General features: G+C 40.8%; 1 protein-coding gene across 4 annotated transcripts in view; it reads left to right on the top strand.

The window, feature by feature from the left end:
* The first annotated feature begins 1,513 nt into the window (after positions 1 to 1,513).
* PPP4R1 (protein phosphatase 4 regulatory subunit 1) overlaps positions 1,514 to 15,859 on the top strand; it is an 81,968-nt gene continuing 67,622 nt past the window's right edge. For all 4 annotated transcript variants that reach the window (XM_012746131.3, XM_075993685.1, XM_012746128.3 and 1 more), the window contains exons 1-2: positions 1,514 to 1,627; positions 1,831 to 1,875. In XM_012746131.3, coding sequence (XP_012601585.1) covers positions 1,621 to 1,627; positions 1,831 to 1,875 — 52 coding nt within the window. In that variant the 5' untranslated portion in view covers positions 1,514 to 1,620. The remainder of the gene's footprint in view (positions 1,628 to 1,830; positions 1,876 to 15,859) is intronic.

Here is a 15,859-nt window from a genome sequence, read left to right as displayed (position 1 = left end):
TATGCAAGGGAAGGAAAGAACTATGACATGAAAGTTTGGCCTTTAGTTTCAATTATTTTGTATTTGAGAAAACAAGATACACACTTGGGAGTTAGAAAGTCTATTCTGATTTTTATTACTCTCAGAAATTCAATACATACAATGTAATCTATGTTTCATCTTGCAAGTAACATCTGAGAGGGAATTTTTTGGAATAACTATGTGGAACCCATTTTATTACACAGATTTATGAGTTTCAGAGGATCCGATTCCTTAGTCTCTGATTCCTGAATGGCATTAAATACACTGTCCTTGGTTAAGACTACGATGTAGAAAGAAACAAGCTGATTATTCAGAATTCTGTCTCCTTTCTATGACACCAGACTCCTAATGTGGCATCAGTTACACAAGTTGGTATTTTGTTCTCCACTTTTAGGAGACCACCACTTTGGAGGCCTTGGGTGGAGCTGGACGTAGACTAGAGACATGGAGATAGGACAATGATACGGAGTCTGAAAACCTGAGTTTGGCCCCACTTTGTACTTGGGAGCTTGAGCTAATCGCTTAACTCAAACAGAACAATAAAATCCGTGATACAGACTTGAGCGCCTCAAGTGCTGCCAAAAGTACTTAAAAGACAGAAAAGAACTAATCATAGGCACCCTCACCCAGCACCTCCTAGATACCGAGTACCGTTCTGTTCTAGGTTCCTTACATTCTTCATTTCATCCCAATAACCACCCCCAAAGAGGCAGTTATCATTCTACAAATGGGTCGCGCAGCTACTAAATGGCCCAATCCAGATCTGACCCCAGGCCTGCCAACGCTCTTGCTGGTGAGTTTCCCGCGTTGTCAGCTCAGGCTTAGCAGGACGTGGGGGTAAAAACCTTGTGCCTAAGTCTTAAACGTTCTGTATGAGCAAACTGGCTGGGCAACATGACTTTGTCACTCAACTACCCTCCAGCTGGGCCCTGGGCTTTGTCAGCAGCCACCTGGCAAGGGCCCCAAGGCGGGTGGGGAGGCGGCGCCTCCTCTGACCGGAGGTGGGACCCTAGGCCCAACCGACCTCGGGAGCCGCCCCCAGCCTCGGATCTCCGACGACGTACGTGCGGGCCTGGGGAGGGGGCGCGGGCGGCGAGCGACGCGCCCTCCGAGAAGGCTGTGGCGACGAGGCGGTGGGCGAGGCCGGTGACCCAATAAAGCGGCCGGGCCGCGGGAGGCCCCGCCTGGCCGGGTTCCGGCACACGCCGCGGGGTCCCGGCCGGCGGTTGCTTGCGCGCCCCCGCCCGTAGCGCTCGGCGAGAGGGCGCCTCCGGCCGAGGGTGTGAGCGTGCGCCGCCGGGCCGGGCCGGGCCAGGCCGCGAGCCGGGGAGGCGGGAGGCCGGAGCAGCGGCCGCCCCGGAGCCGCGCGGAGAGGCAGGCGGGGCGGGGCGGGGCGGGGCGCGGCCCACAGCCCCGGCGTCCGGGAGCCGCGCCGCCCGCGGCAGGCCCGGGCCCTCGGCCCGCCCCGCGCGCGCGCCCCCGCCGGCCCGGCCCTCCTCCTCACCGCCCCTCCCGCGCGCGTCCACCGGCTCCCCGGCTCGCGCCGCTCCATGTAGCCCCGGATCCCCGGGAGGCCGTAGAGGAGGGGGCGACCACAAGATGGCGGGTATGTGGCCCCCTGTTCTGCTGGCGGCGACGGCGGCTCCCCGCGCCCACCCGCCCTCTGCCGTCGCCCCGAGGGGCGGCCTGGCCGAGGCCGGCGCGGGGTCCCGACGCGGGGAGGCGCCGCCGGGCCGAGAGGGCGGGCGGCGGGGGCGTCGCACCGGGCCCTGGGGCACTGAGCGGGCCTTTTTTTCTCCCCTCACGCAGACCTGTCGCTACTCCAGGAGGACCTGCAGGAGGACGCGGACGGATGTGAGTGGCCCGGCCTCGCCGTGGCCGGGGGAGCGGCCGGGAACGGCGGGCGGCGGCCTGGGCCCGGCCGGCGGAGGGGACGGGTGGGTGAGGGCTGCCCGTGGGCCCAGGTGTGATTTTGGGGGGAATCGCGCTTCCGTGAGGAAACGGCGTGCCCGGTGCCGGTGCCGGTGCGGCGGGGGGAGAGAGAGACGCCTCGCGTAACGCCCAAGCTCGGGTTCCGCCCCACGCTGTCCCCTCCTGGCGTCCCCAAATCGCCTGCGGGCTCAGGAGTTTTGGGGACGTCTGTTCTGGAAGGAGAAAATGGTGAGGCAGAAATTTGAAATGTGAATTTAGGGTGTGTTTTTCCCTGTGAGCGTCTTCCGCAGCCCCCCCCATCACTCCTGAGGAAGGAAGAGGCTCTGAGGAAGGGAGGTGTGTTTCCTCAGAGTTGCTCTGAGTGCGGCTGCGGCCGCCGGCGGGGAGTCGTCCCTGGCCAGCCCCTTGCTTCGCTGACCCCGGTTTTGATTGTGCGGAAATTACATACCTGTAATTTTACTTTGCTTCTTAGCAGTTTAGATTGCCTCGATGTGATTCGTGGATTATGGGAAGGTTAGAAGGTGTGGCTTTGGCAGGAATTAGTAGGTTTAGAGAACATTTTTCTTTAATGCAAATACTCAGAAAACACCCAGCCTTCCTTAAATATTAAAATATTGAAGCTTTCTTTAAAGAGTCAATTCTTTTATTTTAAAAAAGACAAACTTTTTGACGTTGTTTCCAGATGGAAGGAATTGATATTTAGAAAGGAATTTCTCATCTTACATATGCTTTTCTAAGCATCAGAAAATAATTTGGGTTGATGACAGGAAAGACAGTTAAGCAAATTTGTATTGAAAGAAGTCTCAAATTAACTTGAAATAATTTCTGTGCAATAATAATTGCACTTAACTTGAAATAATTTCTCTTCATGCTAATGTTCCAAAATAGTAACCAATCCAAAAATTCCTAGGGTTTGAAATGCATTTTAGGAATGAAGAGTGTGCAAAATGTATTAAATGTAGATTACGGGATACACAAGAGGACCAAGAAATTGTGAGTTGGGAGGATAAACATGGTAGAATTGCGATCTGTGCAGGGGAGGGCCTGCCAGAAGTGGAGATTGACTGTGTCTAATACTTGTGTAAGTCTGTCAGAGATGGCTGCAGTTGGAAGTTTCTTTTAAATACTGTGTAGTTAAATCCTTAGCATTGCCTAATGTGGTTCCCTTACCCAAATTAAACTTCATTTTTAGATTTCTGGTTGTTTTGAGTAACGTAAGAAGGATTTACTATTTAGAAGGATTCTCTAAAAAGAGTAATTATTTTTAAAGTAAATTAATCATATACAAACTTATCGCTGAGTAATTGGGGGGGGAGGGTTATAAATATCTCTCTTAAAGGTAAAGGGAGCAGTACTAATCCAGGAAAGGACGGCTTTTATGGTTCATGCAATGCTTTTACCGTGGGCCACTTATTTGCCTAATAGAAAGTTTAAAATATGACTTAAGGCAACTACTGACTTGAGATCTTTCAAGGTTAGGATTGGAGAGGTAGCCCTGATTATGTTATCTTGAGACAGAGGCTTCTTATTCTTACATTTCTGTTCAAGACATTGTGAATAGAATATTTATTCGGCAAATATTTATGACTGTCCAGAGCAAGAATTGAGTATTCATCTGTTTTCAGTTAGGTGTCATGAACTCCTGAAGAATGAGATGCAGTGTCAGTTTCTCCCCTGACCCTCAAGGAGTACAGTCTGGAGGGGAAGGCATACCAGTGAAAATTCAACAATGAGTCTTAAGACTCTGCTCAGTACCAGATGTAGCTGTGGAAAAGATGGTTGACGGTCACAATCCATGCCCTCTAGTGGTTTATGAGCCATTTTAATATAAATTTATTTAGTATAAGAGACAGTGTAGTCTCTTATACTATGTGTAGTCTCTTATACTCACAGTGTAGTCTCTTATACTCACAGTTAACAACACAGACTATTAAGAATGATATAGGAGTTTTAAAAAAATAAACAGACTAGAGCCTGACCTCTGTGTTCCAGTCTTGTAGTGTCACTTTGGGCAGACTTGGGCAACTCACGTAACCTATGTGTGTTTTAGTTTTGCCATTTTATAAATAAATAGTATTACCTATTTTGTAGAGTTGTTGAGAGCTGTAGATGAATCAATGCTTATTAAGCACTTAGAATACTTAGAACAATGCCTGGGTAAGTAGCGGTTATTATGTTTGCTGTTATGAGTAGAGTGCACGGGAAGCTTTAAAGAGCAGAGAAGGAAGTACTGATGTTGAACATAACAAAATTGATATGCTTAGCTTACAATTACCTTTTTTAAAGATTCTGTTCCCTGTGCATTTTAATTTAGGATAAAATGTTAGACATTTGAAGGCACAAATAGTTTATTTGCATACTTATAATCTGGTTGAAGACTTTGTTAGAGTAATTGCTTATTTTTCTCAGTTGCTACAGTTGTTATAGATAATACCTTTACGTAACCATAATATTCAGGAACTCGGGTTCATCGAACATATGGCCAGTTGAAGGACCACTTGCCATCTTTTGTGAAGGAAGAATGAGGAGGAAATCTGGCCTTGGTGCCCACGTAGAGAGCAAGATGGTTGGTAAGGGAATGAAAAAGTTTGTTACATCCCAGAGAGGATGGAGAAGGTAGAGGACCAGAGTTTACAGGGAGAATGGAGGTTGGGCTGCCCTCACTAGACTCTTACCTTATGAGCATGAGTTTCTCCGTCTCTAGCAACACTCATGTGGAGGCTAACCTCTGGAGTAGTTGTAAATGAGTCCTGTCACTTCAGCCAAGCTATATCTAAGTTGGCCTTTGGCATGAGAAGAAATTATTTTCTGGTCAAGGTCTGGAATCTTGATTGCCTTTCCTAAATGCAGAACCTGGAGTATGACAGGAGAAGGTATGCTCTGTTGTGTGGGTAGCTATGGAGACAAGGACAGGATCTGTGTAGGGCCTGGATCTTGAAAGGGGGACATTGCCAGACCTTCATAAGAGTCTCAGTTCTTTTGATTTGATTTGTTTTAAGCCCCAGAGTCTCCGTATAGAGGCCATAGAGTGTTGGAAAGGATTAGTCAAAAACCGACTTGACTGATAACTTTGGAGAAAAAAAATTCTAATAGGGGAAAATGCGTGTATTGTATGTATATAGCAAAAGGTCATAAAGGTAAGTAAATAAAATTCTTATTAGGTACTATTAATGTAAGTTTAGGAGAATAATGCAGTAAGAACTATAATTTTTACGCCTATAATCCCAGCACTCTGGGAGGCCGAGGCAGGCAAATTGCTTGAGGTCAGGAGTTCAAGACCAGCCTGAGCAAGAGCGAGACCTGGTCTCTACTATAAATAGAAAGAAATTAATTGGCCAACTAAAATTATATAGAAAAAATTAGCCGGGCATGGTGGCGCATGCCTGTAGTCCCAGCTACTAGGGAGGCTGAGACAGGAGGATAGCTTGAGCCCAGGAATCTGAGGTTGCTGTGAGTTAGGCTGACACCATAGCACTCACTCTAGCCTGGGCAACAGAGAGAGACTCTGTCTCAAAAAAAAAAAAAAAGAACTATAATTTTTTTAAAGCCTAGCTCACAGCAACCTCAGACTCCTGGGCTCAAGCCATCCTCCTGTCTCAGCCTCCCGAGTAGCTGGGACTACAGGCATGTGCCACCATGCCCGGCTAATTTTTTCTATATATTTTTATTTATTTTATTTATTTATTTATTTATTTTTGTTTAGGCAACATGCAAGAACAGACATCTATATATTTTTAGTTGGCCAATTAATTTCTTTCTATTTATAGTAGAAGTGATACTTTTGGCTGGGCATGGTGGCTCACGCTTGTAATCCTAGCACTCTGGGAGGCCGAGGCGGGCACATCGTTTGAGCTCAGGAGTTCGAGACCAGCCTGAGCAAGAGTGAGACCCCATTTCTCCTAACGAAATCAGCTGGATAATTAAAAGTATATATATAAAACCATTAGCCGGGCATGGTGGCACATGCCTGTAGTCCCAGCTACTCAGGAGACTGAGGCAGGAGGATCGCTTGAGCCTAGGAATTTGAGGTTGCTTTGAGCTAGGCTGATGCCACGGCACTCCTAGCCCGGGCAACAGAGTGACACTGTCTCAGAAAAAAAAAAGAATAAAAGCGATACTTTCACTACTGTATCATGAAATATACTTTGAATTTCAAAGTGAAAGCAAACCAGTGACTCTATTTGAATATAGGTTGTCTCAGCAGATTTCAGACTTGGGTAACTCCTTTTAATTTTTATGACTAATTCTGTTCCTTGAATAATGGGAGGCAATGTAAAATTATGAACTTTAGAGAAAGTTATTCCAAATTTCTATTGTTAGTTTTCCAAACATGCAATTTTGATTTACATTTGTTGTAGATTTCTAAAATAGGTGAGATAGAACTTAAAGTAAGATTTGATGAGCTAATGTTTGCAAAAATAATTTCATTGAAAGAGTTTGATTAAAATTTAAACTTTTAACAAAGTAATATGTTGAAGAATGTTATTTTAAAAGAATGGTTACATAACACTTAATAGTTTATGGTAGTTTTTTTTTTTTTTTTTTTGAGACAGAGTGTTGCTCAGGCTAGAGTGAGTGCCGTGGCGTCAGCCTAGCTCACAACAACTTCAAACTCCTGGGCTCAAGCAATCCAATCCTATCTCAACCTCCCCAGCAGCTGTGACTACAGGCATGCGCCACCATGCCCGGCTAATTTTTTTCTTTATATATTAGTTGTCCAATTAATTTCTTTCTATTTATAGTAGAGACGGTGTCTCACTCTTGCTCAGGCTGGTTTCGAACTTCTGACCTCAAGCAATCTGCCCGCCTTGGCCTCCCAGAGTGCTAGGATTACAGGCATGAGCCACTGCTCCCGGCTATATGGTAGTTTTCATACACAGATTATTCGTTACAGCAGTTCTGGAATGTGTAGGCTGTGGTATTCTAATATTAATAAATAAGTCAACTGATGCCTAAAAGGGCTAAATTATTTTCTCAAGAAACAAAACTCCTAAATTCAGACAAATTTAAACTAGGTCTTCTGATTCTAAATACTGTGTTTTAAACATTGTCTTTTCTTAATTACCCGATTTAAAACATTGATCAGCCCAAACTCTTATAGGCAGTTCGTTTTAACTCATGGGTAAAATATAGTTTTTTTTTAGCTGTAATTGAGCATGATGCTGGAGAGCTTTTGAAAAGCTATGTTGTGGAATATACTATACCATGGATTTTTTCATATTTGTTGAAGTTCTGGAATCCTTTTACATTACACCATTTTTGGGGTTTGAGGACATTGTTGAAGTAGATGGAAGAAATGATGCATCCAGAGTCCTTATGCCCTCCAACTGCTTCTGAAAACCAGTTCTAATAAGCTTAGAATCCTTGCCACTGGGGGAGGTGAGAAGTAAAAAATTTGGGCTGTGTCCAGTAGCAGCCAAGGAATCATTCAAAAACATTAGGAAGGTGCCCTTGAACATGATGATATTTAGGACTGTTGTTAAATAGGGATTTGGAAGAGCAAATCATGAGACTTTGTACACTGTTTTGATTGTTGCCAACAAGACTGGACAAGAGATATGTTTATATAGAGATAATATAATTGATAGCTTCAGAAAGAGCGCTCTAAAAATAGTTTTAGTGGTACCCACATGGTGTAGAATCAGTTAATGATACCTTGGCTAACAATTCTCTATGTAGAAATAAAAAAAGAAAGGAAAGGGGGAAAAACTTTTGTAACTATGCACAGACTTGTAGCTACATGACAAAGAAAAAAAAAAACAAAACCCAGAATATTTAAATGCATAGTTTTTGTTTGTTCCTGCCTGTTTTTAAAAGGTAGGTAAATTCAGAAGTCTGCCACATTTGTTTGTCCCCTGGTTTATTATTTTTTGTCCTTTTGCCTCAGTCCTTCCTCTCATCAAAACAAAGAATTTGGCTGTGTGTGGTGGCTCATACCTGTAATCCCAACACTTTGGGAGGCCGAGGCAGGAGGATCCCTTGAGCCCAAGAGACCAGCCTGAGCAACATAGCAGGACCCCTGTCTTCTACAAAAAATGTTAAAATTAGCTGGGTATGGTGGCGCTCGCCTGTAAGTCCCAGCTGCTCAGGAGGCTGAGGCAGGAGGATCGCTTGAACTCAGGGTTGTAGTGGGCCATGATGATGCCAGTGCACTCTAGCCCAGTAAACAGAATGAGATGCTATCTCAAAAAGAAAAAATTATATTTGTTTATTAAACTATTGTTACCTTGCTCCTGCCTTTATGTTATATCTCTTATATTTTGGAGTAAAGAATTTCTTCTGACTTTCTCTTTTTTCTTTTTTTTTGAAGGGGCAGGGCTGGGAGGAGGTAAGACCAATTTTTCTCTCTTGATGCCAGAGAATTACATGACAGCATGAGATGTCTCTAAACTTGAATTAGGGTTTTGTTTTGCTTTTAACTTGAATCTGAGAATAAACCTAATTTAATGTTTTGGGCAGAAGGCTAGGTGGCACACCCATGGGATTTTAGCTGAGGAAGTTAAAAGGCCTGTATTCCCTATAACTTCTATAAGAGGGTCTGAAACCTGTCCTGCTTTTAGCACAGATCTTAGAGCTGGTGGATCACCTAATGTTCCATCCATTCCCTAACTCTCCTAATTGTTTTTTTTGAGACAGAGTTTCACTTTGTGCCCAGGCTAGAGTGAGTGCCATGGCATCAGCCTAGCTCACAGCAACCTCAAACTCCTGGGCTCAAGCCATGCCACTGCCCCAGCCTCCCGAGTAGCTGGGACTACAGGCATGCGCCACCATGCCCGGCCAATTTTTTGTATATATATTTTTAGTTGGCCAATTAATTTCTTTCTATTTTTAGTAGGGGGGGGTCTTGCTCAGGCTGGTTTGGAACTCCTGACCTTGAGCGATCTGCCTGCTTCGGCCTCCCACAGTGCTAGGATTACAGGCGTGAGCCACCACGCCAGGCCAATTCTCCTAACTTTTAAATCTAGTCATCTTCTCTTCTTATCTCCTTAGATTTAGGAGCAAATTTATTTTCTGGCCTATCTGATAATAATTTGGTTGATATTTGAGCTTTTATTGTGCAGTAATTCTGGAAGATAGCCCAGTATAGTTTTGTGTAGGGGAAAGAGCATTGGGCTTTGTAAAACCTTTAGATCTGGGTTCATATTCTGGCCCTACCATTTTATTCTCTTTATGATCTTGAGCAAGCTTTTTTCTCACCTATTCTATCTTTAAAATGTTGATGGAGTTTTGGATTGTCTCCAGTTTTTGGCTATTACAAATAAAGCAGCTATAAACACTTATGTACAAATCTTTGTCTGGATATATACGTTCTTTCTCTTGGATATGTACCTGGGAGTGGGATGGCTATTTAACTTAAATTGTCAAAGTGTTTTCCAAAGTGGCTATGCCATTTTACCTTCCTACCGAAAGTATGTGAGAATTCCAGGTCCTCCACATCCTTGCCAATACTTAGTGTGGGCAGTCTTAATTTTAGCCATTCTGTTAAGTGTGTAGTGGTATTTCTTTGTGATTTGAATTTGCATTTCATAATGACTAATAATGTTCATCTTTTCATGTGCTTATTTGCAATCTATATGTCTTCTTTGGTGAAGTGCCTGTTCACATCTTTTGCCCTTTTTTCATTGGATTATTTTCCTATTAACTTATGTGTATATATGCTTTTTAAAGAGACAAAATCTCACTGTGTTGCCCAGGCTGGAATGCAGTGGCTGTTCACAGGCACAATCACAGAACACTATAGCCTTGAACTCCTGAGATCCTTCTGTATTCGAGATACAAGACCTTTCTCAGATGTGTGATTTGCAAGCATTATTTTCTAGTCTGTGGCTTGATTTTTTCCTTGTCTTAACAGTATATTTAGAAGAGCAGAAGTTTTGAATTTTGATGTTTAATTTATCATTTTTTCACAAGTGCTCTTTATCAGGCTAAGTTTCCTAAGTTTGTAGAGAGCGCTTTTTGGAAATTAGGAATGGGTGTTAGATTTTGTCAGACTCTTTTTTTTTTTTTGCATCTGTTGAAAGGATTATATATATTTTTTCCTTTAATTTTTCAATATGATGAATTACATTATTTTTAGTACATACCATTAAATTTTTTATGGGAAACTTCAGACATACACAAAAGCAGATGAACCATAATGTGCTCACCACTCAGCTTCAACTTTCATTTTTCCCTTGATAATATGTGAACTCTTGTGGGGAGGGAGGAGGCAGCCAAAGTGTTTACCTGAAGTGGTTCTTGAATTTATATTCAAAGCCAGATTTGATAATAGAACATTTTTATATTTAAATCTATCAAGAGTGTGGTAGAAATAACACATTTGTTCAAGACTTCATTTATTGGGGGTTGGTGGCAATTGGGCCTGGGTTAGTTCAGATTTTATATTTGGACTACCTGTGAAAAAAAAGTATTGCAAACCAAAGTAATTCAGGTTAAACAGACTGTAAAGAAAGTGTTTACTCACTGAAGGGAACAAACAACACATCTGTAACATTTTGGGAGATCCACACCCTGCAAGGGTGTTAATATACGCTATGTACTTAGAAAGCATGATGTTGGTGACTAATATGAAAGTAGATAAACATACCACTGCCCTTTCCATTTACATGAAATTTTAGCAAATTATTCTTGCTGAAATTCAGTTGTAAGATTGAACATGCTAAAGGGCAATTTTGCACTTAAAGGTATCTAAGGATTTAGTAAACTTAGTATTTATATTAATATTTGAAGGAAGGAATTCTAATAAACATACTGTTGCATAATATAAATTGAAGCTTGCCGTACCTGTTGCTTGGGGCTATATTTATAAAGACTAAGTTGTGTGGTCCTTCAATTTTATTATTTTATCTATTTCCATTAATTTTCCTCCTCCAAGTAATGACTTTTATTGGGTCTCTGGTACATCACTAGACCAGAGATTGAAAAGTTTCTGTAAAGGGCCAGACATTAATTACTTCAGTTTTTATGGACTACTGAGATCTGCCATCGTAAGGGGAAAGGAGATATAGACAGTACATAAATGAATGAACATAGTTGTCTTTCAATAAAACTTTATTTACAAAAACAGAAGGTAGAACAGTTTGGCCTGCTTGCCATAGTTCCCTGACCCCTTCTGTATACTGTAACATTCAAGGTCTGTAACATTTTTATTCTTTACCCATAGCAGAGCGCCCACCACACATTAGACCTTTGACACATATTCACTGAGCTGAATCTTGATGTTTCTAACCAAGCTAAATAAGGCCATAACCTAATTTGGAGTCAGATAATGAAATTATTTTTTAATTAAACTTATTATTTTGAAAACTTTCAGACCTACACAATAGTTGCCACAGGTATTATAGTGAATTCCCAAAACTCTTCACCTGTATTCAACCATTGTTAACATTTTGCCAGTTTGCTTTGTATTTCTCTATGCAGTTACACACACAGAGACACACACACAGTGTAATGTATACATTATTAATCTTTTTTGTTGTACCTTTTGAGAATAGCTTGTAACGATTGTGACTTTTAACCTGTATCTCCTGAAAACAAGGGCATTCTCTTGCCTGATCATAGTATAAAATTCAGAAAATTTAACACTGATATAACTGTATTATGTAATATGAAATCTCATCAATAGTATCCTTTACAGCAACTGTGTTTTGCTGACCCGGGCTCATGCATTGCGTTTACTTGTCATGTCTCTTTAGTGTGGAAGAGTTTCTCAGCCTTTACCTTTTATGATATTGACATTTTTGAAGAGTGTATTTGCTTTTCTCCATTCTCTCATGATTTGATTCAGGTTCTGCTTTCCCTTCCCCCACAGGACTGCTGCAGAAGTGATAGTGTAGTTTCCTCAGAGCTTCACATCTGGGAGGCACCTGGTGGCGATCTCTCCATTACTGTTAGTGTTGGGTGATGTCTGTCAGATTGCTCCACTATAAAGATTCTGTTTTTCCTTTTGTAATTAGTGAGGGAAATAATTTGACAATAGAGAAATATCTCATTCCCAAACAAATATTTACCCATTAGTATCAGAATGCATTGATGATTCTTGCCTGAATCAGTTATTAGATTTGCTAGCTGACATTCTCCTTTACAGAAGAGCTTGTTCTTTCTTACTATTCATTTGTTGATTTATTGTTAAAATATCATTTTAAAGCCCTAAATCTTAAGGTAACTCTTATAAAATGATTTAAATCTTCTGTGGTTTGTCTCATTTATCTTTATTTATTTGTTATTTTTGTTTGTTTTTTGTACTCTTTGTCTCATTAACTTTACTTTTTTTTAATTTATTTTTTATTTCGGCATATTATCTCATTAACTTTAATTTTCTAAAATGAAAAGACTGGGGAAACAAAAGAAAAATTGGCAGATTTATTGTGGCTGAAGCAGTGTCAAGGGAAAAATTGAAAGAGAAGTCAGACTGTCAGGTTTTTTCTGTTGTATATAGGATTGTTAGAGGTTATGTAAGGAATATATGGGTGTTTTGATCATTTGGTGAAAGTTAGGTTGTACAAATTAATCACTTCTCTTCGGTGAAGTATTTCTCAAAGGCATTAATATGCTAATGTACTTGTGAATATCTTAGAGGTTAGAGTACATTATAGAAACCCTTGACTCTTCAAGTATCCCTGTGGATTACCTTTTCATTAACAAATAGTAATGAATGTGCCTCCTTCTTGCAAAGCATTAGACTCTCTTAAGTAGTAAAAAAAATTAGAAGACTATCTTTAGGGAATTTATGTGTGTTGGGGAGGGGTGAGGGTAGGTAGAAGAATATGAAAAAAAAAAAAAATACCAAGCACTGCAATTCCTAGTGAAATAAAACCAAGAGCGACCAAGACTGCAGAGAATTCAAAGGAGGAAGAACTCTTAATTAGTAAGAATGGGAATTGCTCTCTGGATAGTATTTGTAGTAGGTAAATTTAAACTGAGATGAGGCTAGAGAGGACAGAAATGGGACAGATGAAACCACAGGAAAGTGGGGTGTGTTGCAGAAAATTGACTCCACCGTGGACTGTGCGCAGGAAACTCAATTGGGGCCAGATCAGGGATTCCCTTGAACTTTCTTATGAGCATGAGAAGTTGTACCTTAATTCAGACTGCCTGGGAGGTTTTTCAGGAAGTGGAGTGGTGTGGGGTGGGAGAGAAGGCAGGGAGTATATGAACAGTAGTACTTTAAGAAGATTAAAATGGTGCTGATGTGTAGACTAGATTAGAATGAGGGGAGACTGGGAGATGGATTGAGGCATTATAATAGTCTACGACAGTAGTCTTCAAACTTTATCACTGCATACCTACTAAAATAATTTTGAAAACTCTATCACTCATTTTAAAATTCACACCCTACATTTTCTCCATAAAATTTTATATTTACAAAGGATGTAATTTCTAATGTATTATTAATATAAATATTTTTAAAAATAAGGGTTATATCACTTCTAAAATGGAATCTACATATCATAGCATTTTGATACTACCATTCCTTTTTACCAATTCATTAATAAACTTAAATAGGGAATTTTGTATTTTTTCTCTTTATCTCTTTCCATTTCCCACACAAAAGTTTACCCTAATATATTTTTATGCTTGAGAGTTTTGATTGCCTTGTTAGATTTCTTTTTTTTTAAATTTTTCCCCAAGTAAAAAATGAAGTGAAGCAGTAAGCCTGTCATTTCTTTGCACCCAAAATATATAGAGTGAAATTTAAAATTTGTATTTCTGTTGCTATAAAACTATTAAAATTTTCTTCTTGAGTTTCCTTTATTATTAATACTGAGTTGATCAACCAGAATGTATGAAAAATTATGATAAACACGTAGCAAACAGAATTGTATTGGAAAGGCACCTCTTAATGAAATGGATGGGACATTTAAAAAATAATTAACTTATGTATTCATAATTATGTGTTCGTGGATGAATAAAATTTATTGCTTAGAATGAGATCATGTTTAGCATTTTTCTTGCCTCTCATTTTAAGAGCTATAAGCACTGAGAAATTTTGTTGATATAAATAAGTCAATGGGAATGGAAAGCGTTTTGTTGGCAGTGCCACTCATTTTCTTGAACTGCTTCCAACTTATATGCCAAAAATTACTTTTAATGAGCTTTCGGTCTTTCAGTTTTTTTGAAAGCAAGGGATTGAAAACCACTTGGTTTATAAAAGTATTTATTACAGTCTTTAGAGAGTTGATCTCTTAACATTTTCATCCGTATTTCAAAGGGTTCTTTGGTTTAGTATGGAAGGTTTTCCTATTTGGGGCAGTGCATCCTTCTAGCTTTAGGTAGTTCAGCAGTGTGCCTGTGTTAGATGGGAGACTGTGAAGGGAAAAGCCTTGGATCCAAAACCCTCAGGTACCTTTCTTTGGATAGAGACATCTGGAAGCTGAGGTTAAGAAAATCCCTTAAAGTTATCCAGTCTGATAAAGTTATAATCATAAAGTTATAAATCTTTATGTATCTCATGGGGTTTGAATACAGTTTGCTCTAGGCAAAATGTACCAGATCCTCTGAATTAGGTTGTTGGGAACTAAAAGGAGAGAATAGATACAAAATACTTTATAAAAGTAGAATTTATAATTCTTAGGAACCGATTAGATATGGCGACAAGAAAGTTAGCTGTAAAAAAACAACTGAAGACCTCATATTTGGTAACTCATATTTGGTGAGTGTGGAGAATGATGGTAATTGGAAAGTCATCAGGAAGAGCTGATTTTGTAAGATTAATTTGGATAGTTTAGTTTTCAGAACAAATATGACGTGGAGTATGACATGGAGGTGGAGATTCTATGAAGTAGGTGCAGACGGAGCTGGGGATCAGGATAAGAGGATGTTATGGGTTATCTGCATTATCTGGAAATGATTGAGTTTACAAGGGAAGGCAGGGTGTGTGTGTGTGTGTGTAAAGTGTGTATGAGGGCAAAAGTATAGGGAAACTATCTACATAAAAAGATCAGAAAGAAATAAGAATAGTTCAGAAAGGGAGAAAAATATTCAGGATTGTATATTTCCAGAGAACCCAAGAAAAAAGAATTTTAAGAAGAGGGTGTTGGGGTGGTGGGTGTTGGCACTGTGAGTGCTATAGAGAAGTGAGTCCAATAGGTCTGAGAAGGGCCTCCTGCTTTTGGCAAATTGCTGATGTTTGAGAAGAGAGTATAAGAGTGAAAGAGAAATGACATTATATGTCTTGAGGAGGAGATGAAGGCTGCCAAGGGATCTATACCTTTAAGAAATTCAATGAAAAATGTCATTTTTTACAAGTCTTACAGTGGGTTTTTTCCCCTTCACTATCAGGCGTCCTCAAACTACGGCCCACGGGCCACATGCAGGTGTTTTTGCTGGTTTGTTTTTTTTACTTCAAAATAAGATATGTGCAGTGTGCATAGGAATTTGTTCATAGTTTTTTTAAAACTATAGTCTGGCCCTCCAATGGCCTGAGGGACAGTGAACTGGCCCCCTGTTAAAAAGTTTGAGAACCCCTGATTTATAACATTGTTTCTTGTAGTTCAGTCCTAGATGAGGTGGTGGGTGTTTAAGGGCCTTGTTTTTGGGAAAATGCATCTTCAGACATGGCAGCAAGGTGCTTACATTTTGGGAAGTTTGTGGGGACTGAGACCAGCTGTGAGAGCAGCACTTCTGCGTTTTCTTCTCATGCCCTGATGCATTTATGTGTGTTCCCTGAGTGGAATGGTGGTTATATGTACTATTCAAACTATTCTCTCCCTTGCTTTTGTTCTTGTGGTTGCCGTTACTTTTTTACCCCCTGACTTGGCAGTCTAGAGAACAATAAATGCATGTGTGATAGTAAGACAGGAACGGAAGGTGCCCCTTGCTAGAGTGCAGTGGTATCATCATAGCTCACTGCAACCTCAAACTCCTGGACTCAAGCAATCCTCCTGGCCCAGCCTCCCAAGTAGCT

This window comes from Microcebus murinus, chromosome 17, assembly GCF_040939455.1.
Source record: "Microcebus murinus isolate Inina chromosome 17, M.murinus_Inina_mat1.0, whole genome shotgun sequence".
Taxonomy (NCBI): Eukaryota; Metazoa; Chordata; class Mammalia; order Primates; family Cheirogaleidae; genus Microcebus; species Microcebus murinus.
The sequence above is the reverse complement of the archived record's forward strand: the minus strand, read 5'-3'. Positions and strand labels throughout refer to the sequence as shown.